Genomic DNA, 27,796 nt, shown 5'->3' with positions numbered 1-27,796 from the left:
AGACAGTGTCTTCAATAAGTGGTGTAATAAGCTGTCCTGGAAAACCTGGACAGCTACATGTAAAAGAATGAAATTAAGAACACTCCCTAACACCATATACAAAACTAAACTCAAAACAGATTAAATGCTTAAATGTAAGGTCAAAAACTATAAGGCTCTTAGAGGAAAACATAGGCAGTACACTCTATGACATAAATCGCAGGAAGATTCTCTTTAACACACATCCTAGATTCAGTTCAGTTCAGTTTAGTCGCTCAGTCGAGTCCGACTCTTTGCGACCCCATGAATCCCAGCATGCCAGGCCTCCCTGTCCATCACCAGCTCCCAAAGTTCACTCAAACTCATGCCCATTGAGTCAGTGATACCATCCAGCCATCTCATCCTCTGTCGTCCCCTTCTCCTCCTGCCCCAATTCCTCCCAGCATCTGGGTCTTTTCCAATGAGTCAACTCTTCGCAAGAGATGGCCAAAGTACTGGAGTTTCAGCTTCAGCATCAGTCCTTCCAATGAATATTCAGGACTGATCTCCTTTAGAATGGACTGGTTGGATCTTCTTGCAGTCCAAGGGACTCTCAAGAGTCTTCTGCAACACCACAGTTCGAAAGCATCAATTCTTCGGCTCTCATTTCTTCACAGTCCAACTCTCACATCCATACATGACCGCGGGAAAAACCATAACCTTGACCAGATGGACCTTTGTTGGCAAAGTAATGTCTCTGCTTTTTAATATGCTATCTAGGTTGGTCATAACTTTCCTTCCAAGGAGTAAGCGTCTTTTAATTTCATGGCTGCAATCACCAACTGCAGTGGTTTTGGAGCCCCGCAAAAATGAAGTCTGACACTGTTTCCACTCTCTCCCCATCTATTTGCCATGAGGTGATGGGACCAGATGCCATGATCTTAGTTTTCTGAATGCTGAGCTGTAAGCCAACTTTTTCACTCTCCTCTTTCACTTTCATCAAGAGGCTTTTTAGTTCTTCTTCACTCTTTGCCATAAGGGTGGTGTCATCTGCATATCTGAGGTTATTGATATTTCTTACGGCAATCTTGATTCCAGCTTGGGCTTCTTCCAGTCCAGCATTTCTCATGATGTACTCTGCATGTAAGTTAAATAAGCAGGGTGACAATATACAGCCTTGACATACTCCTTTTCCTATTTGGAACCAGTCTGTTGTTCCATGCCTCGTTCTAACTGTTGCTTCCTGACCTGCATACAGGTTTCTCAAGAGGCAGGTCAGGTGGTCTGGTATTCTCATCTCTTTCAGAATTTTCCACAGTTTATTGTGATCCACACAGTCAAAGGCTTTGGCATAGTCAGTAAAGCAGAAATAGATGTTTTTCTGGAACTCTCTTGCTTTTTCAATGATCCAGCGGATATTGGCAATTTGATCTCTGGTTCCTCTGCCTTTTCTAAAACAAACTTGAACATCTGGAACTTCACGGTTCACGTATTGCTGAAGCCTGGCTTGGAGAATTTTGAACATTACTTTACTAGTGTGTGAGATGAGTGCAATTGTGCGGTAGTTTGAGCATTCTTTCGGATTGCCTTTCTTAGGGATTGGAATGAAAACTGATCTTTTCCAGTCCTGTGGCCACTGCTAAGTTTTCCAAATTTGCAGGCATATTGAGTGCAGCACTTTCACAGCATCATCTTTCAGGATTTGAAACAGCTCAACTGGAATTCCATCACATCCACTAGCTTTGTTCATAGTGATGCTTTCTAAGGCCCACTTGACTTCACATTCCAGGACGTCTGGCTCTAGATGAGTGATCACACCACTGTGATTATCTGGGTCGTGAAGATCTTTTTTGTACAGTTCTTCTGTGTATTCTTGCCACCTCTTCTTAATATCTTCTGCTTCTGTTAGGTTCATACCATTTCTGTCCTTTATCGAACCCATCTTTGCCTGAAATTTTCCCTTGATATCTCTAATTTTCTTGAAGAGATCTCTAGTCTTTCCCATTCTGTTGTTTTCCTCTATTTCTTTGCATTGATCGTTGAGGAAGGCTTTCGTATCTCTCCTTGCTATTCTCTGGAACTCTGCATTCAAATGGGAATATCTTTCCCTTTCTCTTTTGCTTTTTGCTTCTCTTCTTTTCACAGCTATTTGTGAGGCCTCCTCAGACAATGATTTTGCCTTATTGCCGTTCTTTTCCATGGGGATGGTCTTGATCCCTGTCTCCTGTACAATGTCATGAACTTCCATCCATAGTTCATCAGGCACTCTGTCTATCAGATCTAGTCTCTTAAATCTATTTCTCACTTCTACTGTATAGTCATAAGGGATTTGATTTAGGTCATATCTGAATGGGCTAGTGGTTTTCCCTACTTTCTTCAGTTTAAGTCTGAATTTGGCAATAAGGAGTTCATGATCTGAGTCACAGTCGCTCCTAGTCTTGTTTTTGCTGACTGTATAGAGCTTCTCCATCTTAGGCTGCAAAGAACATAATCAATCTGATTTCAGTGTTGACCATCTGGTGATGTCCATGTGTAGAGTCTTCTCTTGTGTTGTTGGAAGAGGGTGTTTGCTAAGACCAATGCATTCTCCTGGCAAAACTCTATTAGCTTTTGCCCTGCTTCATTCCGTACTCCAAGGCCAAATTTGCCTGTTACTCCAGGTGTTTCTTGCCTTCCTACTTTTGTATTCCAGTCCCCTATAATGAAAAGGACATCTTTTTTGGGTGTTAGTTCTAAAAGGTCTTGTAGGTCTTCATAGAACCACTCAACTTCAGCTTCTTCAGCGTTACTGGTTGGGGCATAGGCTTGGATTACCATGGTATTGAATGGTTAAAGGAAATAAAAACAAAAATAAACACATGGGACCCAGTGAAACTTAAAAGTTTCTGCACAGCAAAGGAAACTATAAACAAGATGAAGAAAACCCTCAAAATGGAAGAAAATAATTACAAACATAGTAACCAACAGAGGATTAATCTCCAAAATATACAAGTAGCTCATATAGCTTAATGTCAAAAAAAAATGAACCCAATCAAAAAATGAGCAGAAGACATAAACAGACACTTCTACAAAGAAGACATACAGATGACTGATAAACACAACAAAAGATGCTCAACACTGCTCATTATTCAGTTCAGTGGCTCAGTCATGTCCAACTCTTTGTAACCTCATGGACTGCAGCATGCCAGGCTTCCATGTCCATCATCAACCCCCGGAGCTTGCTCAAACTCATGTCCATTGAGTCCCTGATGCCATCCAACCATCTCATCCTCTGTCGTCCCCTTCTCCTGCCTTCAATCTTTCCCAGCATCACAGTCTTTTTCAATGAGTCATTTCTTCAAATCAGGTGGCCAAAGTATTGGAGCTTCAAGCATCAGTCCTTCCAATGAATATTCAGGACTCATTTCCTTTAGAATTGACTGGTTTGATCTCTTTGCTGTCCAAGGGACTCTCAATAGTCTTCTCTAATACCACAGTTCAAAAGCTCATTACCAGTGAAATGCAAATCAAAAATACAAACCTCACAACAGTCAGAATGGCCATCATCAAAAAATCTACAAACAATAAATGCTGGAGAGGATGTGGAGGTAAGGAATCCTGCTGCATAGTTGTTAGAAATGTAAACTGATATAGTCACTACAGAGAACAGTATGGAAATTCCTTTAAAAACTAGGAATAAATCTACCGTATAACCCAGCAATCCCACTACTGGGCATATACCCTGAGAAAACCATAATTATAAAAGACATATGTATCCCAATGTTCACTGCAGCAGTATTTACAATAGCCAGGACTTGGAAGCAACCTAGATATCCATCAACAGATGAATGCATGAAGATGTGGTACATAAATACAATGGAATATTACTCAGCCATAACGGAATGAATTTGAGTCAGTTGTAGTGAGGTGAATGAACCTAGAAACCTCTTATACGGAGTGAAATAAATCAGAAAAACAAATATTACATATTAACGCATATATATATGGAATCTAGAAAAGCAGTACTGATGACTCTAACAGAGAACAGACTTGTGGATACATAGACACAGTCAGCAAAGGTGAGGGTAGGACGAATTGAGAATGCAGCACTGACATACATACACTATCATGTATAAAATAGATAGTGGGAAGTTGCTATTGAACACAGGGAGCTCAGCCTGGTGCTTTGCGATGACCTACAGGAGAAGGGTGGGGGGAGGGGATGGAGGCTCAAGAGGGAGGGAATATATATTAATATATAATTATGACTGATTCATGTTGTTGTATGGCAGAAATCAACACAATAATGTAAAGCAATTTTCCACTAATTAAAAAATAATAATAATAAACAGGGTGTACCCATCTCATCACCACTCACTCAACAATAGGTCTTACATTTTTATTTTTCTCAGTTTGTTAGACCAAAAACCCTACTGTTTTAATATCGCTCTCTTTGAGGACTTGTAATGTTACATAGTTTTTCTTTTTCATGTTTATCCACATAACCTTTGTCCTTTGCCCTTTTGGGATTTTTGTCCTTTGTACTGACCCAAAGAAAGGCAATGCCAAAGAATGCTCAAACTACTGCATAATTGCACTCATCTCACACGCTAGTAAAGTAATGCTCAAAATTCTCCAAGCCAAGCTTCAGCAATACGTGAACCGTGAACTTCCAGATGTTCAAGCTGGTTTTAGAAAAGGCAGAGGAACCAGAGATCAAATTGCTAACATCAACTGGATCATCAAAAAGCAAGAGAGTTCCAGAAAAACATCTATTTCTGCTTTATTGACTATGCCAAAGCCTTTGACTGTGTGGATCACAATAAACTGTGGAAAATTCTGAAAGAGATGGGAATACCAGACCACCTGACCTGCCTCTTGAGAAACCTGTATGCAGTCAGGAAGCAACAGAACTGGACATGGAACAACAGACTGGTTCCAAATAGGAAAAGGAGTATGTCAAGGCTGTATATTGTCACCCTGCTTATTTAACTTACATGCAGAGTACATCATGAGAAACACTGGGCTGGAAGAAGCACAAGCTGGAATCAAGACTGCCAGGAGAAATATCAATAACCTCAGATGTGCAGATGACACCACCCTTATGGCAGAAAGTGAAGAAGAACTAAAAAGCCTCTTGATGAAAGTGAAAGAGGAGAGTGAAAAAGTTGGCTTACAGCTCAGCATTCAGAAAACTAAGATCATGGCATCTGGTCCCATCACTTCATGGCAAATAGATGGGGTACAGTGGAAACAGTGGCAGACCTTATTTTTTTGGGCTCCAAAATCACTACACATGGTGACTGCAGTCATGAAATTAAAAGACACTTACTCCTTGGAAGGAAAGTTACGACCAACCTAGACAGCATATTAAAAGGCAGAGACACTACTTTATCAACAAAGGTCCGTCTAGTCAAGGTTATGGTTTTTCCAGTAGTCATGTATGAATGCAAGAGTTGGACTATAAAGAAAGCTGAGCGCAGAAGAATTGATGCTTTTGAACTGTGGTATTGGAGAAGACTCTTGAGAGTCCCTTGGACTGCAAGGAGATCGAACCAGTCCATCCTAAAGGAGATCAGTCCTGGGTGTTCATTGGAAGACCTGATGCTGAAGCTGAAACTGCAATACTTTGGCCTTCAGATGCGAAGAGTTGACTCATTTGAAAAGACCCTGATGCTGGGAAAGATTGAGGGCAGGAGGAGAAGGGGACAACAGAGGATGAGATGGTTGGATGGCATCACTGACTTGATGGACATGGGTTTGAGGAAACTCCAGGAGTTGACGATGGACAGGGAGGCCTGGAGTGCTGCGGTTCATGGGGTCGCAGAGTAGGACAGGACTGAGCGACTTAACTGAACCAGCTGAAGTTTTTTAAAATGTCTTCCAACTTATTAAAGTGCTCTCAAGTGTTGTTTCATGTGTAGAAACTGATCTGTAGACCCAATGGAGGGATTTGAAAGTTAAGAATAAATCTTCCAAGAATGAGATAAACTCACTTATCAGGACATCATTTTGTCATTTTTCTATTATAATTAACAGTAATCAAGTTATTCAGTATGTTCATCTTCTAATATATTCAGCTGAGTTTTCCACTGAGGCAGTTAACCCTGTCATGAGAAGACATATTACAGTAAACAAAAAAATCTAAAGAAATGATTAACTTTTACTAAGAGTAATCATTATTACTATTAATAGTAATTATGACAGCCAAGGCTTACTGAACCCTTATTTATATGCAGGATACTGTGATAAGCATATTACAAGCCTTACCCCATTTAATCTCCATCTTCATGCTGCTGATTCCATCAGATGCTCTTGTAAATATGAACAGGGCTGCTGAAAATGCCAGCTAAAGTATTCTTTGAGGATTTACTTTTGAAATGTTTGTAAGATTTTCTTATTGTGCTATCTAAGTATTTTTCATGTACAGCTATGTAACACCAACAGAAAAATTTGAGAAACTTTTACTCTCTCAAGGGTATTCTGTTACCCTTCTAAAAGATTCTAACATAGAAAGCATGTATGTGGAAGAATATACATGAACCTAGAACCCAGGTCTCCCAGATTGCAGGTAGATTCTTTACCAGCTGAGCCACACGGGAAGCCCAAGGCATACTGGAGTGGGTAGTCTATCCCTTCTCCAGTGGATCTTCCTGACCCAGGAATCAAAGCAGGGTCTCCTGCACTGCAGGTGTATTCTTTACAAACTGAGCTATCAGGAAAGCGTATTCCATACACTGGTTATAGATCATCAAAAGTGGTTGTACACAGCTAGTTCTCAAAGACAGCTAGAAACATACAGTAGCCTGGTATGTTAGAATTACAATACAGAAACAAAGAATTTGGGACATACAAACACAGGCTTATTTATTAGTTCATTCCCACCTACGTGCTACTCCTTTCTCCCTTGCATCATACAAACACTTACTAAAAATCTACTAGGTATCAGATACTGTGCCAGGCATTAATAAAGTTTCTAACCTCAAAGAACTAGGTCTAGTGAAAGAGCTATGAATGTAAACACATGATTACAATTCAGTGAAATAAATGCAAAATGCCTTATGTAGAAGAAGATAGCAAATAGAAGAAGAGATCAACTTTGCTTATATGAATTAAAAAAGACAGGAGGACCACTCCAGGCAGAAAGGTGCAAAGAGATTGCACAAAAACATGAAACAGCATGTTTAGTACATGGAACCAAGAAGTCCCTCTAAGAGATTATAGGCAATTAGAAGTGAAACTGCACCATCAAGCAGAGGCCAGGTTATGGAGGGTCTAATAAGCCATATTAAGAAGTTTTGAACTTCACTGTATACTAAGTCATGAAAAGGTTTTTAAGTAGGGGGAGGATCAAATTGACATGATTCACTATTATTATGGTTCACAGCATTATTATGACAAATTATAGAAAGAGCCCATACTAGAGGCTGGAAGATGAGTTTCAAAAACTTTTACAAGGACCTGAAGTAAGGCAGCAACAGGAGTAAGATGGAGAAGATTAAACAGTTTTAATGAATACTTAATGGGTGAAACGGACAGAAAAACCTTTACATATCCCTTGCAGCAATGTTTACAGCACTGTCATTCAAAACAGCCCGAAAGAGAAAACTATCCAAATGCCCATCCACTGATGAACACATAAACAAATATTCATACAAGAGAATATTATTCAGCCATAAAGAGGAATGAAGTATCGAAACACGACAACATAGATGAACCTTGAGAAATTATCCTACATGAAGGAAGCCAGACACAGAAGGTCACATATTGCATGATTTCAGTTAAATGAAATATTCAGAATAGGCAAATCCATGGAGACAGAAAATGGATTAATAGTTGCCAGGGGCTGACTGGAGAAGGGTTTGGGTCATAACTGCTAACTGGTATAGACTTAAATAGGGTGATGGTGACAGTTGTGTAACTTTGTGAATATACTAAAAACCACTGAAGTGTATTATTTTAAGAGGGTGAATTTTATGTTATGTGAATTATATTTCCATTGTTTTAAATGGCATGGCTAACTGTTTAGAGATGAGAACTTAGGAGGAAGGGGAAAGGAAAAGATGGGTTCAATCTGAGGCATGTTGAATTTCGTGTTTGTAGGCTGCTCTGGTGCTATGACCTGCAGGCAGCTTTGATACACAGGTCTGATGCTCAGGGCCGAAGTCATCCAAACTGGATATGTTCCTGAACCCTGCATGTGTGGCAGCTGCAGAACCCCACTTACTTGTGGTGTGCATTCGTGCAGTCGCGTAGTCGTGTCTGATTCTTTGTGACCCTTTGAACTGTAGCCCATGAGGCTCCTCTGTCCATGGGACTTCCCATGCAAGAACACTGGAGCAGGCTGCCATTTCCTTCTCCAGAGGTACCTTCTCGACCCAGGGATCAAACCCACATCTCCCGTGTCTTCTGCACTGCAGGAAATCTTATTTACCCACTGAGCCATCATGGAAGGCCACTTGTGCTGTGTGAGTATGCACAAACTACTTTATCTCTAGTGTACTCTAAGCTATTATTCCTTTAGCTATAAAAGTGGGTAAATAACAATACACAGGACTTTGTATACAAGTTAGAACTAAAGACCACGAAAATTCCTTTATAAAATGCAAAGTCCTATAAAAAGCTAACTGAACGTCTACTCCTGGACTACTTTTCCCAAAACTACTCACTGTATTTCAAAATAAATATAATGGAGTTAGATAAGATCCAGGGAAAAAGAGCTAAAACTCTGAGGTTTATAAAGGATTTCTGTATTGATTAGGGAGCAAGGGTGTTAAAAGAGCTTGTTCTCACGGTAGAATTCCGATTAAGACATTCATTAAAAGTAAGAATAAAGAAAACAAAGACTTCTTTCAAATAATGGATATTTGAAATTATAAAAACACATTGACTCTTAGCTTAGGACTAGAGAGAATAAAATGGGTACTATGCCCAAAAGACAAAACTAGTTCAAAAATCTGAATAAACTCAAGGAAAATTTGAATGACAAATTTTGAAAGTAAGGATATTATAAGCCTATATCTGTAACCTGTTGAAGTCATGTGGCATTCTCCCACAAATTATCACTTGATGCCAAGGTCAGATTGGATCCATAATGGATCCAATTTTTTACAGATGCCAATATAATTTTCATATATTGAATTATGTACCTCTCAGCTATTCTTTAATTGGCCTAATACCAATTTCTTTGTATATTTTATCTCTAACACATCTGTATTATTCAATTCCTCAAGGTTTTAAAAGGGGGGAAGAAAATAAATATGAAGTAATCTAATAGTACCTAATACTCTAGTGACTCTTCTCCCTCAAAAATAAGGATGTATTTTTCTCTCTCAAACAGTATATACTCATTTTTTAAAAAAACAAAAATACTACAGAGAGTGTGGCATATGTCCTACCATATTTTATGTACGTATTTCCATACAAAGGGCTATTACACAGCTTCTCTACATAATTAATGAACCATTGTTCAATGTCAGTACATACAGATTTACTTAATCCCTCCCAACAACTGTGTAGTATCATTTATATATATATATATATATATATATATATATATATATATATATACACACACACCATAACTTACTTCACCCATTCCTTACTAGTAGATGCGTAGATTATTTTCACTTTTAAAAATTATAAACAGTGCAATAAACATTCCTGGATATACATTTAAACACTTGTCCAACTAAATCTTTCAGGTAAATTTCTGTAAGTGGGATTAACTGACACGTGGTTTCCATTGTGATATGTATTGCTAAACTGATGGCCTCCAGAAAAGTTTATGGTAATGTGTGTTCCCACTACAGCATAAAGAGCACACATTTTTCCTACCTTTCCAGGTGTGCCGTCATTCTAATCTTAGCCATCATGAAAATAAAAAAGGTTATTTAGGGAATTCCCTGGTGGTTTAGTGGTTAAGACGCCACAGGGTCACTGCTGAGAGCACGGGGTCAATCCCCGATTGGGGATCTAAGATACCCTAAGCTGCAGAGTGTGGCCAAAAAAAAAAAATGTTATTTATTGTTTGAACATGCATTGCCATATTAATGAAAGTATCCCTTAATATGGTTCCACATCACTTTTTGTGTGAGTGTGGAGAGGTTGGCTATTTGTGTGCTTAGCCCCCACCCCCTCCTCCTTTTTCTCTTTTCGGATGTTTTTTTTTTTTTCTAATTCAGATACAGAAGAAAGACCTGACTTGATAGATGATGCAAATAGTTTTCCCAGATTTTCATCTGTCTTGTATTTTTGTTAAAGGTGTCTTAATTTCCATGGAGCCAAACAGCTCAATTTTTTCCTAAATGGTTTAAGAACACTTTGAAAAAGTAAAAAGGATCCCTACTTTTCTCAATGGAGAAAAATATTTAACCCCAAGTCCACAAATAGAAAAGCTGACCTAATGTTAAATCATTCAATCTGTGTTAACTGAAATTATCGTTTTTATTTCCACAGCTGTCTAATGTTTAACATTAATTAATGTTAATTAATTAATATTTAAAATTTATATACAGGAGAGAAAGACACGGAGGAAGAATGAACTCATGATTTTCAAATAAAATCTACCTCTTAGCTCTGTCCATTGAAATGGGTCTAGAAGCAGTAACACCGCAGTAGCAACAAGCATACCCGATATCCAGGTCTTGATGTCTCAACAGCATTCCCTAGTAAAATGAATTAGGGCTCTTTGGACAAATGGCTGAGTCCAGGATAGGGACAGGTAAAAACAAGGTGAACCTGGAATATACTGTGCCAGAAAGTAAGGAAGAGTTCAAAAACTGATGGAGACATGTCAATAAGATACAGAGCCCAGCTTAAAAGCAATTTCACTGGTCATACCAAAAATAAATGTGAGCATTGATATCAGTAATTACAGGAATAGACTTTAAAACATCAAATGAAAAAAGAATCTGTGAGTCAGTACTGACACAAATTAGACAAACCAAATAAATAAAGAGAGGGGAGAGAAAAGAGAGAACCCTTACTTATGGTAGCTGTCAACTAATAAATGTAGACATAATGACAGAGTCAGACTACCCACCACTTTGCCGTCAAGATGGCGGTAGTTTAACACGGTGAGAATTATCAGTGGATGCTACAACCCACTGGGTCCAAGTATGTTGCAGAACGAGATATTTACAGTCTCAAAGCATCTCCCCACAGAATACCTATTATAAAGAATTAAAGATACCTTCACAGAGATAAAACTGATAGATATGAAACAGCTATGACATTAGCCACTAACCAGTGTTAACATAACACCGTTAATAATGCAACAAGCCAGCATCTTATGCCTCCTGATGTGACCCCCAAGGAGGGCATGACATCACTTTCAGAGTATTTCTACCAAAAATGTTTAATCTGAACCTGACCACAGGGAAGCCATCATCAGACAAAACTAAGTGAGAAGATGGTCCACAAAACAACTGGCCTGAATTCTTCAAAATGTGCCACTGTCACGAATGATTAAGAAAAGCTGAGAAACTTGTAGACTGAGATGTGACAACTGATTTGTGATCCTGAGATCAGGGGGGAAAAACAACTGCTAAAAGCACATTCTGGAAACTGATAAAATTTGACTACGGAGTATATATTAGACTTTTTATCAGTGTTGAATTTCCTAAATTTTGTCATTGTGTTGGAGATATACAAGAAATTATCCTTGCTATTAGAAGACAGTTAGCAAGCTTGTTCCAAAAAGGACTAGACAGTAATTGGTCTCTTGCAACCACTCAGCTCTGCCAGCGCAGTGCAAAAGCTGCACTGCAAGCAGCCGTGCCCCAATAAAACAGACAGAAACAGAAACAAGCTGCTCTGGGCCAACAGGCGGTCATAGTGCGCAGACCCCTGTATCCAGAGGAAAAGGGTCCCAACACACGCAACTTATTTTCAAAGAATTCAACAAACATAAGTAATACGTATTCAAGTGTGTGTGTGTGTGTACATGCAACTTATTTTCAAAGAATTCAACAAACATAAATAATATGTATTCAAGAATGTGTGTGTACATAGGGCTTCCCAGGTAGCGTTAGCGGTGAAGAACCTGCCTGCCAATGCAGGAGACATAAGAGAGCGGGTTCAGTCCCTGGGTCGGGAAGATCCCCTGGAGGGGGGCATGGCAACCCACTCCAGGATTCTCGCCTGGACAATCCCACGGACAGAGGAGCCTGGAGGGCTACAGTCCATGGAGCTGCAAACAGTCGGACACGACAAGTAACTCAGCACGTGTGGGTGCTCATAGAGAGGTATACACACAGAAAGCAAGAATGTGTAGTTTAAAGGTAAGAGGTATTCACTGTACAATTTTTTTAACTACTTTTCCATGGGTTTGAAATGTTCCAAAATAGAAAGTTCAAAAATTACCTAAGGTAAGCACTACATCCCTATTTAATCCCCTCAAATATTTCATTTTTATTACCCATTTCTAATTTTATTATATTAAGATCACAATAAGTGCTCCATAAACCTAGGTACTATGAGATAATACAATTAAGATATAAGAAATCTATTGCCCTCCTAAAGCATAAAGCCTCTAAGTTACATATAATTAGGATTACTGTCTATAAACAGTAGATCTTCTTCCAAATATATCTAAGACTAATAAGCTCCACAACAGCAATGATCTGGTGGTCCCTTTTGTTTCTCAATGTATTTGTAGACCCCAGGAAGGCTGCATGGTACTGAGTAGGCACGGAATAACACTCATGGAATTAAGAAATTAATTACATGGCAAACCAGAATCTTATGAGATGCCAAACCATAAAAAGTTTTCCTTTTATTTCCACTGCCAACTTTCATTTGAATGTTTTTAAAGCTTTGTATTTATAAAAACTCCAGGTTAGAATAAAACATGCCCAATAATTTTTAACATTCAGGTCTCAATAAATAGTTATTAAATAAATATTCTTAAATTGACCTAAATACAGTACCTGAATTTTGTGTGAGTTTATTCTAGAATAATAAGGTACTCTCAATTATTCTACAGTCCTATAAAATTGCACATAATGTTATCTTTCAGCTTGCCACTTTTGAATAGGCTGTTCCTAACACCCCACGAAATTCATCACTAAGCTCTGAGCTCTGTAAGGTACCTCCTGTATGCACGAAAAGAAACTCATAGACCCTATAGTGCCACTTCTTGTCCCCTCAGACAAAGCAGCCTCGAGCGATGTTAACAAGGGCACCACCCTGTTTTCTTCACATTGCCGCATTTCCACTCTTGGTTAAAAATATTCACCCACATATTTAGTTACGCCTAACTGAACTAGTCCACACAGCAATCTTAATGCTAGCAGAGAAAAAGTGATACTTTAGATTGTTAAAACATTATACAAAATAAGACTTTTAAATAAAATTTATAGCTATAAATTGTTTATACCCACAGTTTAAACAGAAAAAATATCCAAACTTAGGATTTCAATTTTTATTATAAAAGCAAGTAAGTTGACCAGTAGAGGGCACTCAGCTGAAGGGGGGGGGGGGCGTGAAGAGAGGCCACAGCCTTCAAGAGAAAGAAAAGCATTTACAAAACTGCTGTGTACCTTGTTTTAAAAACAACAGAACGTTTTTACAGAATTCCAGAGCAAGCTAACATACTGCTAGTTTAGAAAATGAAAGGTTTCCATCTATAATATGTTAAAAGAAAAAAATCTAACACAAACCACTCTCATGGACTTGACTTTCACAACTTACAGAATGTTTAAAGCTGTATGTAATGCACATTAGGGTCTCGGCCTGGGCACCACTGACTTCTGGGGCCATGTCATTTTTGGGGGGGCTGTCCCATGCACTGCAGGGAGGGTAACAGAACCCTCGACCTCTATCCACTATAAATGCCAGGAGCAGTCCCCCTCCTCAAATTGTGACAACCAAAATTGTCTCCAGATGATTGACAAATGTCCCCTGATGGGCAAAGTCATCACCCATTCCTCCATAGTAACTATTGATACATGTTTTTTGCTTTAACAAAAAAGAAATGAAAGAAAAAAGAAAATTAACAGCTTATATCATTAAACAGTGCTTTTCTTAAATTCCTGTTTAATACTGATTTAATTCTCTCAAGTTTAAATACCTTAATCAGCAAGTAAATTCCACAATTAACATGGAATTTTTTTTCAAAGAGAAACTGATATATCTTGGCAAATAAGCAGCTCAGAGCATTAAAGATGGAACCAATCAATCCAATTACAAATCCATTCATCTCTATTGAGGAGAGAACTGTTTCATCAAAGAGACTGAATTATAAATGTCACATTAACAGAAGCAAGCAGATGTCAATGAATTGGAACCTGGGAGAAAATAGTTCTTTTATCTATTTTTATATTATATCCAGTAAATACTTGTTACATATTTGCTAACTGACCACCTGATCCTTCCAATCTCTACTTCCATTTTCCTGCTTCGACCAAATTTTACCTTAGAAAACACATTTCAGAGAATGTATTTTTATAATAACCATGACCTCCAAACTATAAAAGTATGTATTATTTCTAGCCTAGTACTGTGTTTGGGGACTGGGTTTTTAATAATCCCACACCACTAAAAAAGTGTTTTGTTCTCTCGGAACTCGTAGATGAGCTTCACAAAAGATAAAGATAAAATCTTCTCAGAATAGAAGTAAAGGTGATCATCGTGCAAATATAAACATGCTCCATCCATGCATCTTACCCAATTCTATATCAATCTCTGCCATTAAGATGCCATCAGATAGTACGCTGAGTTCAAATTTTGACATATTGAGAAATTCAAATCAGTCTCCAATATTATTTTCTTACCTTGAAGGCCAGTTTTTCATTTTTAAAAAGCTAGGCAAGGGTACAGTGGAAATTCCACTTAACTTGATCTCAGAAAACTTAAAATTCCATCACTTACTAGCTAAGTATCCTTAAGCAAGTTACAACCTCTCAGAGACCATTTTTATCAATAAAATGAAACTATGACCACCTTTCTTACCTGTCTTATAGTATAAATCTCTGCAAATTCTAAACAACTAAAAAATATGGTATTACTTAATTAGAAATCTTTCTCTAAACTTCCTTCCCCTTGTTTTAAAGCAGAAAAACTGATGAGAATTCCGAATGTGCCAGGTCTATGTGCTCTGTTATTTTCTCTGACCTACACTGTTCACCGATCAAAAACCTTAGCAGCAGTGATACTCACTCTTCTTCAACCTTCTATAAAAATGTCATGTATCTTTGTTTATTAAAATAAACTACTGAACTCTCCTGCTTTTCTTCTAGTTGAACTACACCAAGAATTTAAAGTGTCAGTTCCCTCAGAGACTCACGGTCACTTGGAGATAAGAGACAATCTCCGAAACCTTTTCCCAGGTGACTACTCTAGTGACGGGATGTCAGTTTCAAAGTTCACAGGTAATCAATGCTTCTCTGGGTCAAGTCTTCTGATTTGGCAGACATCATATCAGAGTTAATGAGTTTGAATTTATAAGCCTTTTCTTCCCCCCAAATAAAGGACAGCCTTTTGCTTTATTTCTTTAAAATTTATATGACACTTAAACAATTTTGACCAAAAGATTTCCTAACCTTTTTTTTTTTAATCACATTCTTAATACATCATTCTTGACCTCTGATAGGAAACAGAGCATAATGGAATTCCTCAGATTTTCAGAGAAGATGGGCACTTCTGCTAAAATCATATTCCAGAATCCCAGGAAAACCACTGTGCTTTGCTTAACTTAAATTCTATTAAAACTCCCTTTTACTTCCGATTTAAATGGTGGAGTATGCTGGCTTTAGGAACAGGTGAACTATTTAATCCTCCTCAAAGTAAAAAATAAACAAACCCATCAGCACTGAACTGACTTGCCAAGAGGAAATACAGAGTGACTCTTACATAGGTGGGCCACGTAAGTTAAGACTCTCCTTCTTACTATGTGAAATTAGGAAACCTGGAAGCCATGTAAAAGTTGATTCTGTGTTTAACTCAGATCTTTGCAAATAAGGGTACTTTTCTTCATCTTCTTTCCTGCAGTACCAAAAATATTTGACATTTCCTTATGAACAGTTATCTACTCAATCCTCAAAATGCTACACTGCACAGACATCTCTCCATGGCCAACAGTGTCCTCAGAAACTATCTGAGTGCAGTCAAGGTTTTGTTTTTTTTTTAAAGACATTACACACACAGCACCTTAACAGGGCATTTTGACCTGTTCTAGACTCTACAGCTTGGGACGCAGAGAAAGTTCTGGGCAATTTTTCAGAGCTGATTAAAAATCTGATAGTATCAGATCTATAATAAAAGTTAAAGGATTAGAGTTGCTTAACTTGGAATAAAGAAGTCCAAGAAACAATCTAACAACATAATCTATTTCAAAGATGAGCTGGTACTATGTTAAACTTACCAGGAAGATTCAGACTATGCAAGAAATATGCTAATAAATACATTCCGGAAATTAGTTAAGAAGGACAGTTATGTGACAGTCCCTCCTGCAGGTCTTTGGGGTTAAATAAATCCTTATCTGCTTCTAAGCATCTGAGTACAGTGCTGCCAGAAGGCAGTGGGGAATACTACCTGACCTCTCAAGCTCTCTGCCAGGCCTTTATTCTATCATTTTGCTGTTAGCCATCCTTTGGTTCATTTTCATAAAACTGAAGAAGTCTGAAAATTATTAATTAATCAATTTGTAATTAAAAAAACAATTCTAACACTGCCTTGAATAAATTGAAAAAGGGCTGAAAAGCAAAGGTAAGGATTGGTTGGTGGTACCCTTATATATCAGCTGATATACATATCCACAGAAGCAAAGAATGAGCTTTCTAAAATGCAGCAGGTAGTTGTAGGTTCTCCACTACTTCAACATGAAAAGAAAACATGAAAATACTACTAAATAAATGCTTTTAATTCAATCATTAAGTGATTATACATCACCAGTGTCAACTCTACATGTGACATCAAGATACCAAACAACAACAACAAAAAAACCAAAACCCCATAAAAACAAAAGCCACCTTTTTAAAAATGCCTATTACATATGTCTCATCTTACAGACACAAGGTAAATTCACATTTTCATCCTCTGAGAAAACTCTGCAATACACTTCCAATCAAAATACACATACACTAACACAGAGTGAGCGTCACAGGTGGTATCTCTCCTGAGAGAAGATGGGCCGGGCTCTCATATCTATGGTTACTTACATCATCAGAGTAAAGCTGTGAAACCCAAGTACATTTCAGTTAACTTAATAAAAGTATGATTAGTATAACTGCCTTATAATGAGTAGTCAGAGAAAATGATCAGAGAAACCATTTTTTGTACCCAAAGGATGGGCCGGCACAAGTCAATATGCATAATATTAAAATAAGATTTACCTCTATCGTAGGATCATATTCATCCACAAAGTGATTCTGAATTAGCTGTATCGTCAAGGCACTCTTGCCTACGCCACCAGCTCCAACTACCACAAGTTTATATTCAGTCATTTTCAGCAGGCCTTATAATAAAAATAACGAAAATGTGACTAAATTAGAACACGTGCCGCACATGAGGTTAATGTAACCCAAATGCTCTATCAATACACAAATTTACCTTTATACGGGAAATTATTTTCAAAATACTTCACAAAATTCAATGACGGAAACACCAGTTGATTGCAGATGGAATGAACTGTAGCTTGTTTACAAACTCCTTCATCAGCATTTGAGAACAATGCATTCAGACTGCACAGTTCTTTTACCTTCGACTCAGGTTGCTCTATCTAAAGAGCCAGCAGTCTGCTGCTCCGCAGCAGTCAATGGCTCTCGAAGGAGCAAGCCATGACTTCGCTCAGGACACGTGTCGAGAGCGCTGCTCCATGTCCTGTGGACACACCCGCACCGAAGCTGTTGACAGCTACCGCCACAGGATTCCTCACTGGTGTGGGCCCCTAAGAGTTACAAGCGGATGCACTGAGTGTCTCTGTTGGAGCTGACGGCTATAGAAAACTTTTAAAAAGCATCATCGTGGTCGTTCTCCAGGACAGGTAGCAAGAATCAAACTGGGGTGGCAGGACGATTGCCAAAGCTAGATGCTATGCTGGGAAAATAAAACCTGAGATGTCACAGCAGATGAAGACAATATCTGGTGACATTTTAATCTGTAAATTATCTGCTGGGGAAAATAATGGTGTAAAAAATAAGACAACTTTGAGAATCTTGAACTATTCAGCATAGATGATCTGATCATCAATCACAATATATGCTATTATTAGTGCTGAAAAATAGCACTTTGAACAGAAAATAGAATAATATTAAAGACAAGCATGCTTTTAATGAGTGAATTTTTAAAACATGTTAGTTATATCGCAGTACCCACATGACTTTTACTCTCTGCTTGTCATATATCAACTCCCAACAGTAGCAATAAATATCAACATGTAAGGTTTAACAGTGCCAACACAGACATTATTTTTTTAGTTAGCAGTTTCAAACTCTTTGAAATGAACGTATCTACTTTAATCTCCTTTCCCTCAATACCTACAAGATGTTACTACAAATTTAAGTCCTGAACTGGCAATGTCCAGTACTAAAGGACAAGTAATTCCAGATTAATGAAAGTGCAGATATACTATACAAACATATACACGCAGCATCCCATTTACTGAAGATCAAGAATTATCCCAGTAGGCACTCCACCACCCCACACATCCTTGCACTGGCTCTATTTCCTGAACCCATTCCCAAACAGCAGACAGCCCCAGCAACTGCTGTATCAGTTCCTCATGGGCCTGCTCTGTGCCACCTATCCTTGGCTAGGGCCACCGCCAACATGTATTATGTCCTGTTTGCTCCCTGTTTTCATTCCTAATATTGGCCATAGCAAATGTGATAGGTGAGGATAATCACACCAGAATGTATCCTCTAGCTCCCTGCCCACCCTACCGCCCCAATAAAATTTGGACAGCCTAAAACAGTAGTTCTCAAAATGTGGTGTTAGGACCCCTAGACTTTTGGAGAGGGTCCAAGAGGCGAAACCTGGTTTGATGATAATGGTATGAGATGATTTACCCTTCCCACTCTTATTCTTTCACAAGCATATACAGTAGAAGTTTCCAGACCTGTGATCACAATACACCGACTACAGAAGCAGCTATGAGGATCCAGCTGTCTTCTACTAAGCCATACAATTAGAGAGATTTGTGCAAGTGTGAAACAATGCCACTCTTCTCCCTAATTGTTGCATTTGTTTTGGAAAACAGTTACTTTTCATTAAATATTCTATTTCTGTTACCAAGTAAAGGGCTAATTATTTCTTTTTTAAAATGAATTAATATTTTTTAATTCTCCAATTTCATTTCTGTTGTGGCAATATTGACACACTCCACATTGGGATGTTCAGTAATTCTGGAGTCCTTATGACCAGTAAGTGAGCTAGTCTAGGGAAGATTGTGGGCAAATACTGGTTAGTGCTTAGCTTGTACATACACATGTGAATTCTCAACACCACACACTTTCTGGTCTACTTTTTTATGCAGTGGTTATTTCTGAAAAAAATCTTTGACTTGGATTTCAAAAATCGAGTATTATTTAAATCCACTAGAGAGAAATGCGTTCCCATGGAAGATCACAGGCCAAAGGAGTCCCCCTTGTCCAAAGCTACCTAAGCTAGTAAGGGGTGGAACTGGAACCAGAACCGAGCATTTCATTCAGGCAAAAAATGTTCACTTTTTCGATCATAAAAGAAAATGAATTATCATTTCATCTACTGCCTCTTAAAACCAAGAGCGCCTGTGGACGGATAAGGTAAACAGTGCTATCAACCATTTTTGACGTCTCTAGTCCACTACACGTTCGAGTCAGCATTTTGGACCTTAGTCACCTAAGAATGACATCACTCATAAGGTTGATTCTGAGATGATGACTGTGAACAGAATTTTTTCCCTTTGTAATTTCTTTTGAACGAATTTTTTTTCCGTTACAAATGTAACATGTATATTAAGTAAAAACTAGAAAATGCTTTTTTTGTTCTTAACCCCTCGTTTTGGTGGATCTCAAGATTTAAGAAGGCCAGTTTAGGACTTCACCTGCACCACTGCACATGCCTTAGAGTATTTCAGGCAGTTGGCTGGCAGATTGCTACAATTAACTTCTCTTGTAGGTCGCTTTGAAAAAAAAAAAGGCCTGAGAACCGTTTAGGAGTACTGTAATAACTCCTGGGATGAGGGTCAAATTTGTACGCATAAGGGTAATATAGAAGGCAAGGGGGAGAGGAAAACAGGCAAATGAAACTTCAAGTGCAATTTTAACTACTGCTGTCTACACTCAACTAGCGAGGAAAGAGCCCTGCTTCTGCTGTGCGGGTTAGCTGCGTGTGTTTTAACTTGACAAAGCAAAACAGACCTTCTGGGATTAACTTTTTCCTTTACACGAAGTCCAGGCTTTACGTTGCAGGGTGTTGGCCACCTGTTCTTTCACCACCATCCCTACCTCCACCTCCTCCTTTGTGGCCACAGCAATGTCACAGCCCATACAGGGGGGGAGGGGAGCCGTCAGGAACTCGGCTGCAGATGCATTTTTTCCAAACACAATAACCTCCATCAGTGGTCTCTAAGCACTTTCCCCTGCGCTGCCTGAACGCGACCTCGCCTCTTACTCATCTATCCCCCCTACACACTGAAAAAGGACCACAAGCCGTCCAGTCTGCGCTCGGGGGAGAAGTTTATACCTTCGTCCCAGAGATGAGAGATGCAGCAGAGAAGGCAGCAACCGAGGCAGCCCAGTACTAGGAAGGGAGGAAGAGGTGCGGGAGCGGAGAGGAGGGTGAGGGAAGGACGCCGAGGGGGAGGGGAGGCCGGAGCGCCGCGGGAGTAACCTCCACCGCACCCGACCGCCCAGAGGGGCGGCCCGCCCGGCCCGCGAGTTTCTCCCCGGCCGCCTCCAGCCGCGGCTCTCGGGGAGGAGGAAGGAAGGGGTTCCCCGTCCAGGAAGCAGCCCCAGCGGCGGCCGCCTCCAGCCTCACCCTCCTCAGCCCCGCACCGCCCATTCCTCATTCCCCGCGTCGCCGCGTCCCCGCGCCTCCCCCTGCAGACCGCCCCCCCCCCACCCCCAGCACCGGCCCCGTCCGCCCGGCGGCCCGCCCGCCCAGGCCCCGCACCCGCGCCCCCTTCCCGCCCCTCCAGGGACCCCTAATTCATTCACTCGCCGCCGGCCCCGCCCGGCGCCGGCGAGGAGGGTCGGGACCCCGGCAGGAGCCGGGAGGGGTGGTCCGCTCTGTACCTCTCTCCCGCACCTGGGAGCCGCCGAGCCTCTGGCCCCCGCCGCTGCCTTCAGTCCCTGCGCCGCGCTCGCTCCCAGTCCGAAATGGCGGGGGCCGGGAGTACTGGCCGAGCCGCCACCGCCACCGCCGCTGCCGCCGCCGCCGCCGCCACCGCCGCCGCTGTGCCTCCGCCGCCGCGGCCGCCGCCTAGGGAAATCGAGCTCCGAGCGCACCGATGAGTTCGGGGCCGGGCGGCCGCAGAGGGCAGAGCTATCGATGCGCTCGGTGCTCGATTCCTCTCCAGACGGGAGTGCGGGGAGGGAGCGGCTGAGGGCGGTGTGGGAAGAGGGAAGAGCGAGCCTGCTAGCGCCGCCGGGGAGAGGGAGGGGGCCGGCCCGGGCCGGGGAGGGGGCGGACCAGGCCGGCGGAGGAGGAGCGGGGGCCGGCGCGGCGGAGGAAGCGGGCGGCTGGGGCGATGGAGGGTGGGGACGCGCGACCGGCGTAGTGGGAGGGCGATTGGCTCTGGGCGGTGCCTCGGCGCCCGCCGGTGGGGGCGCCGGCGGATCCACGCGGGGCCCGCCCCCAGGCTCCAGCCGCAGGGCCCGGCCGAGAGCCGCAGACTCGGACCCCGGCCGGCGCGGGCTCGGTACCCCGGCGATGCCGAGGCCAGCGCCGCGCGCCGCTGTCGGGTCCACACGGTGGAGCTGCGAAAATCCCGCCACCCTTGGGGTCGGCCTGCACTTGGGTACATTCATTTACGATCATTTATTGCAAGTAAATAAACGTGCAGTCACCCAAAGTAGGAGACTACTTGGGGGACCTCGGAAGAGACCTGGCCGCCAGTTCCCCGGCCCGGAGCTTTCTGAGCACACCTTGAGGATTATCAGTCTCCACAATCGGGGGCTGAGAGCTAGCCCCAGGCCCATACAAACGCGGCAAAACCTTTCATCACTAATCAAGCGGGGGGCGGGAGGGGGGATGTGGGGGTGGCGGATCTGGTGTTTTCTGTTGTTATTTTTATGGATATTTCTAAGCCATCGCGGGTCACTCAAAACGGCGACCTCAGATATATCTATGGCCCCTGACAGCACAAGCAGACGACAGACTATTTTTAAATAGAAGTGCCCTTAGTAGTCTAGACCTGAGGAGAATCATTCAAACATTAATTAGAAGACAGATTAATCAGTTAACGTTCGGGGAGTTAGCACGTTAAACAATGGAACAATTAAACATAACTCTAGCATGCCCAGAGTCTGAGTTGATAAACTATAAAGGTTTGGGTGAGTTTTTTTTTTAAATTGAGGCCTGGCAGACCCGCGCCTGTACCTAGTAGGACCGCCCATCTGTCTCTACTGGTAATTCTGTCCCTCTAATCCGCATCGTAAAACACAAATAGTTATTTTAAATCCCAACTAGTATGTCTGTTAACCTAGGCCTTACACCAGCTGCCCCCCTTTCTTCCTTCCCCTTATGTGGGCTGTACTCTGCCAGGCTGTTTCCTGCCTCTTGTCTCCTGGCACCTGATACCAGGTGGAAGAAGCAGAAGAGAGGCGACAGGAAACGGGGCAGGGAAAAGAATATGCCTGCCCTAGTTCACGCACTCCAGTGTTCTTCCCTGGAGAATCCCAGGGACGGGGGAGCCTGGTGTCCTGCCATCTATGGGGTCGCACAGAGTCAGACACAACTGAAGCGACTTACAGCAGCAGCCCTAGTTCAGGTAGATACTAAATGCACATATCATCCTTCTTAATCATCACAACAACCTCATGAAGTCAGATGCTTTTCTCTAGTTTACAGAGGAGGAAACAAAATCAGATAGGTCACAAATTGGGTCCAAGTTCACACAGCTGAAAGGAAGTATCCTTCATGTCAGATCATGTTCTGCTCAGAGTGGCTGCCGTCCTGCTTAACATAGAACAAAACGTCTTCTCCACGTCCTCCATGGCCTTAAATTGACACCCCTACTCCCTTTCCTTTCTGAGCTCTTATCCAATATATGATCTGTCTTCCTCACTTCCAAAGATCCATGCTGGTTCCTGGCTGTTTTTTGAAAATGCAGGCAGGCTCTTCAAGGAATGTGCACTTTTGCTGCCTCTTTGTCTGGAACACGCTACATGGTGGCTCAGATGGTAACGAATCTGCCTGCAATGTGGGAAACCTGGGTTTGATCCCTGGGTTGGGAATATGCCCTGGAGGAGGACATGGCAATCCACAGAGGAGCCTGGAGAGCTGCAGTCCATGGGGTCACAAAGAGCCAGAAGCAACAGCAACTAAGTGCAATACAATATATCCAAAAAGCCTTCTTTGACACTTACAAATCTTTGTTCAAATGTCTTCTAATGAATTTCCCAAAAGATCACCTGGCATTGCATCTCTGTTAAGTGTTAGTCACTCAGTCATGTCTGACTCTTAGGGACCCCATGGACTGTAGCCCACCACATTCCTCTGTCTGTGGAACTCTCCAGGCAGGAACACTAGAGTGAGTAGCCATTCCCTTCTCCAGGGGATCTTTCCAACCCAGGGATCAAACACAGGTCTCCTGAATTGCAGGTAGATTCTTTACCAGCTGAGCCACCAAGGAACCAGAGCACTTACCACTTGTTCTAACACAACATATAATTTGTTTTCTTGTCTCTCTTCTATCAGAATATAAGCTCCATAAGGGTAGGGATTTTTGTCTGTTTTACTTACCACTACAAACACAATAGGCACTCAATAAGTGCTTGGAATGTTGAATGACTGAAGTTACCCTACTTCTGAACCGTGTGAATCTAAATCCTTCTTTAGACAGAATACCTCCAAGTCTCTGTAGTCTTAAAATCTGCTTTTAAACTTACCCACATCACCTTCTGATATACCACACCCTGGGGATTCTAGGAAAGTCTGCACATGATGGACACAGTGAGTTTTTGTTACTGAATGAATTTGCACTTATTTCTATGTTGCTTTGTAGTCACTCTTCAATGTAAATCATAGATTTATTTTGTCCAACTTTAAGTACATGATAAGCTCTTGTTTTCTCTGACAGCTGCTAACACAGTGTTCTCCCTGTAGCTGGTGCTCTGTAAATCTTAAAAGGACTATAGTATAGAAGAGGGAAAAGCTTTATATAGCACCTCTGTGCTGACTATGAAAATTCTGGCATGAGCAGAAATGTAATCCGTCACGTGCCTCAGTTATCATCTAGGCTGGGGATTACCAAGAGAGACCTGCATCCCACTTTCTGTTCTGTGCACCACACACCCCTGCCTCACCTCACACATTTTCTCTCTCCTAACTTTTTTTACCTATTGTAAGTATAGCCTTTCTATCTTACAGCCACCTAAGCAGCCACCTCCTCCCCAACATGCTTTTCTTGACCCTGGACTTAAGGTGTGCATGTTAAGTCCCTTCAGTCATCTCCGACTCTTTTTGACCCTCTGGACTATAACTTGCCAGGCTCCTCTGTCCATAGGATTCTCCAGGCAAGAATACTGGAGTGGGTTGCCGTGCCCTCCTGCAGGGGATCGAACCTGCATCTTTTACGTCTCCTGCATTGGTGGGTGGGTTCTTTACCACTAGCGCCACCTGGGAAACCCAGACTTAGAGCAGTGGGTCTTAAAGGAAAGCATTTCATGAATCACCAGGCAACTTTGCAAAAATGCAAGTTCCTAGGCCCCTGATCCAGATATCCCATTCAGTTGGTCTAAGATGAACCAGAAATCTTCATTTCTGAAAGCTGAGAAACACTGATCTAAAAATACTCAGATTCCTCTCTCCTTGGCAGTTGCACTTTCTGCTAGCTTTCTTTGCCTGAGTTGCATAGCCTCCCTGACTTTGCCTTTCTTTCCCCTCCACCCCCACCCCAAGGACAAGCACACAGACCCACACTGATAATGATGTGGCAAGAAAAAGGGAATGACAAAAAGTATTAATATAAACTTTGTGCTGTCAGACTTGATCTAAGAGGTAACTGAAGTTTCTACCTTCTACTGTTATACACTCCTGGGCAGGCAGCCACCTACACATGTGCACACATTCACATCATTTTGCTCTTAATGAAGATCATGGGCTTTCCTGGTGGCTCAGGGGTAAAGAACCCAGCTGCCAATGCCGAAGATATGGGTTCAAGCCCTGAGTTGGGAAGATCCCCTGGAGAAGGAAATGGCAACCCACCCAGTGTTCTTCCCTGGGAAATCCCATGAACAGAGGAGCCCAGTGGGCTATAGACCCTGAGGTCACAAGAGCTAGACACAACTTGGTGACTAAACACCACCACCCAGTGAAGATCATACTGACCCTTTCCTTCATGGGGTACTCCCTGATAGAATCAAAAGCCAAAGCAACAGGGACACCCTTGCATTAGTTGGGCTCTTATGAGATATAAAATGCCAGGACATGTCCACAATACTGCAAATGCTGAGGGTGTATTTAAAGAAAACTAGGAAACTTTAGAAAATCGTATCATATCATCAGCCAGAACTCCCATTTGTTCCAGGAATCAACGACAGCTCTTGTGCTCCAAAATAGGCTCTGGTTGCTTGTTCAGCCCCTCTTTAACAAGCATCTATTCCTATACTCTAGTAATTTTGCCATTCTCTCAAATCCGCATCCCCCTGCTTCTTTTTCATAGTCTCTGCTTCTGGTGACCACTCCCTGTGACTTGTGTTTAAAACATCCCAAGAGAGAGGATCTGAGTGTATCTGTCATTCATTATTCATTAGGATGGGCCTTTATGGGACGTAGTTTTCCTGATGGGCTACCTGATGGTGACTTGGTCTTTTTTATGCCTGCTCAGAGACCACTGCCTTTGTTTGAGTGCCAATCCTGGGTCCAGACAGCAGTGGCCAAGCAGCAGGACGTGGAGCAGGGAAAGTTAAGCAAGAGGAGCCACCTATGGATGTTTACATGGACCCCCCCTCAGTTTTCTCAGATGGGAAACTTGTATTGCCGAATAGGTGCTGTTTAGGTAGATTTTTAAAATGAATTAACTTATTTTTGGCTTGGTTTGCTTTGCACTGGCTTTCTTCAGTTGTGGGGAGCGGGGACTACTCTTGGTTGCAGTGCACAGACTTCTCATTGCAGTGGCTTCTCTTGTTGCGGGACACAGGCTCTGGGTGTACGGGAGTTGCAGCACGCAAGCTCAGTAGTTACTGCTCGTGGGCTCTAGAGGGTGAGCCCAGAAATTATGCCACATGGGTTTAGTTGTGGAGTATGTGGACTCCATGGGTATGTGGAGTCTTCCTGGACCAGGGATCAAACCCATGTCCCCTGCATTGGCAGGCAGATTTCTACCTATTAAATTACCGGGGAAAGGTAGGATGCATGAGACAAGTGCTCAGGGCTGGTGCACTGGGATGACCCAGAGGGATGGGATGGGGAGGGAGGTGGGAGGGGGGATCGGGATGGGGAACACATGTAAATCCATGGCTGATTCATGTCAATGTATGGCAAAAACCACTACAGTATTGTAAAGTAATTAGCCTCCAACTAATAAAAATAAATGAAAAAAATAAAAAATAAAAAAAATAAATTACCGGGGAAGTCTGAATAGGTGCTATTTATTTCCCTTGCCCAGCACATAGTCTCCTCTGGACACTTATTTCATCAGACTTTGTGCTCCTTTTTGGCATATCTGTTTTCTCCACTATTCTGTTAATTTCTCAAAGTCCTTGCCCCATTTTACTCTGTATCCTCTATCACATTGTAACGCCTCTGTGTAGTGAAAGAAGTTATAACAAAACTTCTGCCTTGTCTCTACACAGTCACTTCGTCTCCTCTAGCTAACTTCTCAGACCATTTCTTTTTTTATCTATTTGTTTCTTTGGCTGCACCCGGTCTTAGTTGCAGCACGCGGAATCTCAGTTGCTGCATGCAGGATCTTTACTTGTAGCACGTGGACGCTCTAGTGGTGGCATGCAGTCTCCATAGGTGCAACTAGTTGGACTTGGTTGCTCTGAGGCATGTGGGAGCTTAGTTCCCTGACCAAGGATTCAATCTGAGTCCCCCTCACTGCAAGTGGATCCTTAACCACTGAACCCCCAGGGAAGTCCCTCTCAGATCATTTCTAAATGAATGTCCAGTCATCTTCTTGAATGCCTGTCGAAAGCCAGATTCCCCATCTTATTTCCCCAAGCTACTTCCCTCTCCCAGTTTTTTCCCTCACACTTGATCACTGTTATGATCCTTCAAAACACTGAGATTTGAAATTTTAATGTTCACCCCTCTCTGCTTGCAAGCTCCTTTTAGTGATACTTCCTAGTCTTTTCTCATCTCTGCCTGATCTACAGTCCTTCCTTCACACCTGTGTTTCTAGAACAGCTTCCTTACCTCCTGGCTTTCTTTTTTTTTTGTTCAGGTCACATGCTGTTGCCAAGTGAATCTTCCTCACACTTGTCTTTCATCGCCATCAAACATATATTCTGTACCGACTCCATAGAGGCTGCCCTCATACAGATTATATATTTTAAAAGTGAGAAGAGTTACAAGCTAAGTTCCTAATGAGTACATAAAGACTGATCATTACCTTAGAAAATTAGAGAGAGGAAATGATCACTGGCCCCAGTTAAGCCTTCACAAAGACTGACTCTTGCTTATAAATCCTTATTAACTCTATATCCAGTTGCAGCAAGTCCAAATTTTTGGCTCCCGGTTTATGATAGGACTCATGGTCTAGCACCAT

General features: G+C 41.7%; 1 protein-coding gene across 4 annotated transcripts in view; it reads right to left on the bottom strand.

Moving 5' to 3' along the window:
• The window catches only part of KRAS (KRAS proto-oncogene, GTPase), a 44,509-nt gene extending 23,204 nt beyond the window's left edge, over positions 1-21,305 (bottom strand). Inside the window, exons 1-2 of one of the 4 annotated variants that reach the window (XM_065940169.1) lie at positions 21,169-21,305; positions 17,274-17,395 (exon numbers count right to left, since the gene is read on the bottom strand). In XM_065940169.1, the coding sequence (XP_065796241.1) occupies positions 17,274-17,384 (111 nt within the window). In that variant the 5' untranslated portion in view covers positions 17,385-17,395; positions 21,169-21,305. Of the gene's footprint in view, positions 1-17,273; positions 17,396-21,155 lie in introns of all 4 variants that reach the window. The other 3 variants (XM_065940185.1, XM_065940160.1, XM_065940178.1) reach the window with 3 other exon arrangements.
• Between the last annotated feature and the right edge of the window lie 6,491 nt (positions 21,306-27,796).

Source organism: Muntiacus reevesi, chromosome 1, assembly GCF_963930625.1.
Source record: "Muntiacus reevesi chromosome 1, mMunRee1.1, whole genome shotgun sequence".
In the NCBI taxonomy this organism is placed as follows: domain Eukaryota; kingdom Metazoa; phylum Chordata; class Mammalia; order Artiodactyla; family Cervidae; genus Muntiacus; species Muntiacus reevesi.
This window is presented reverse-complemented; position numbering and strand designations above follow the sequence as displayed.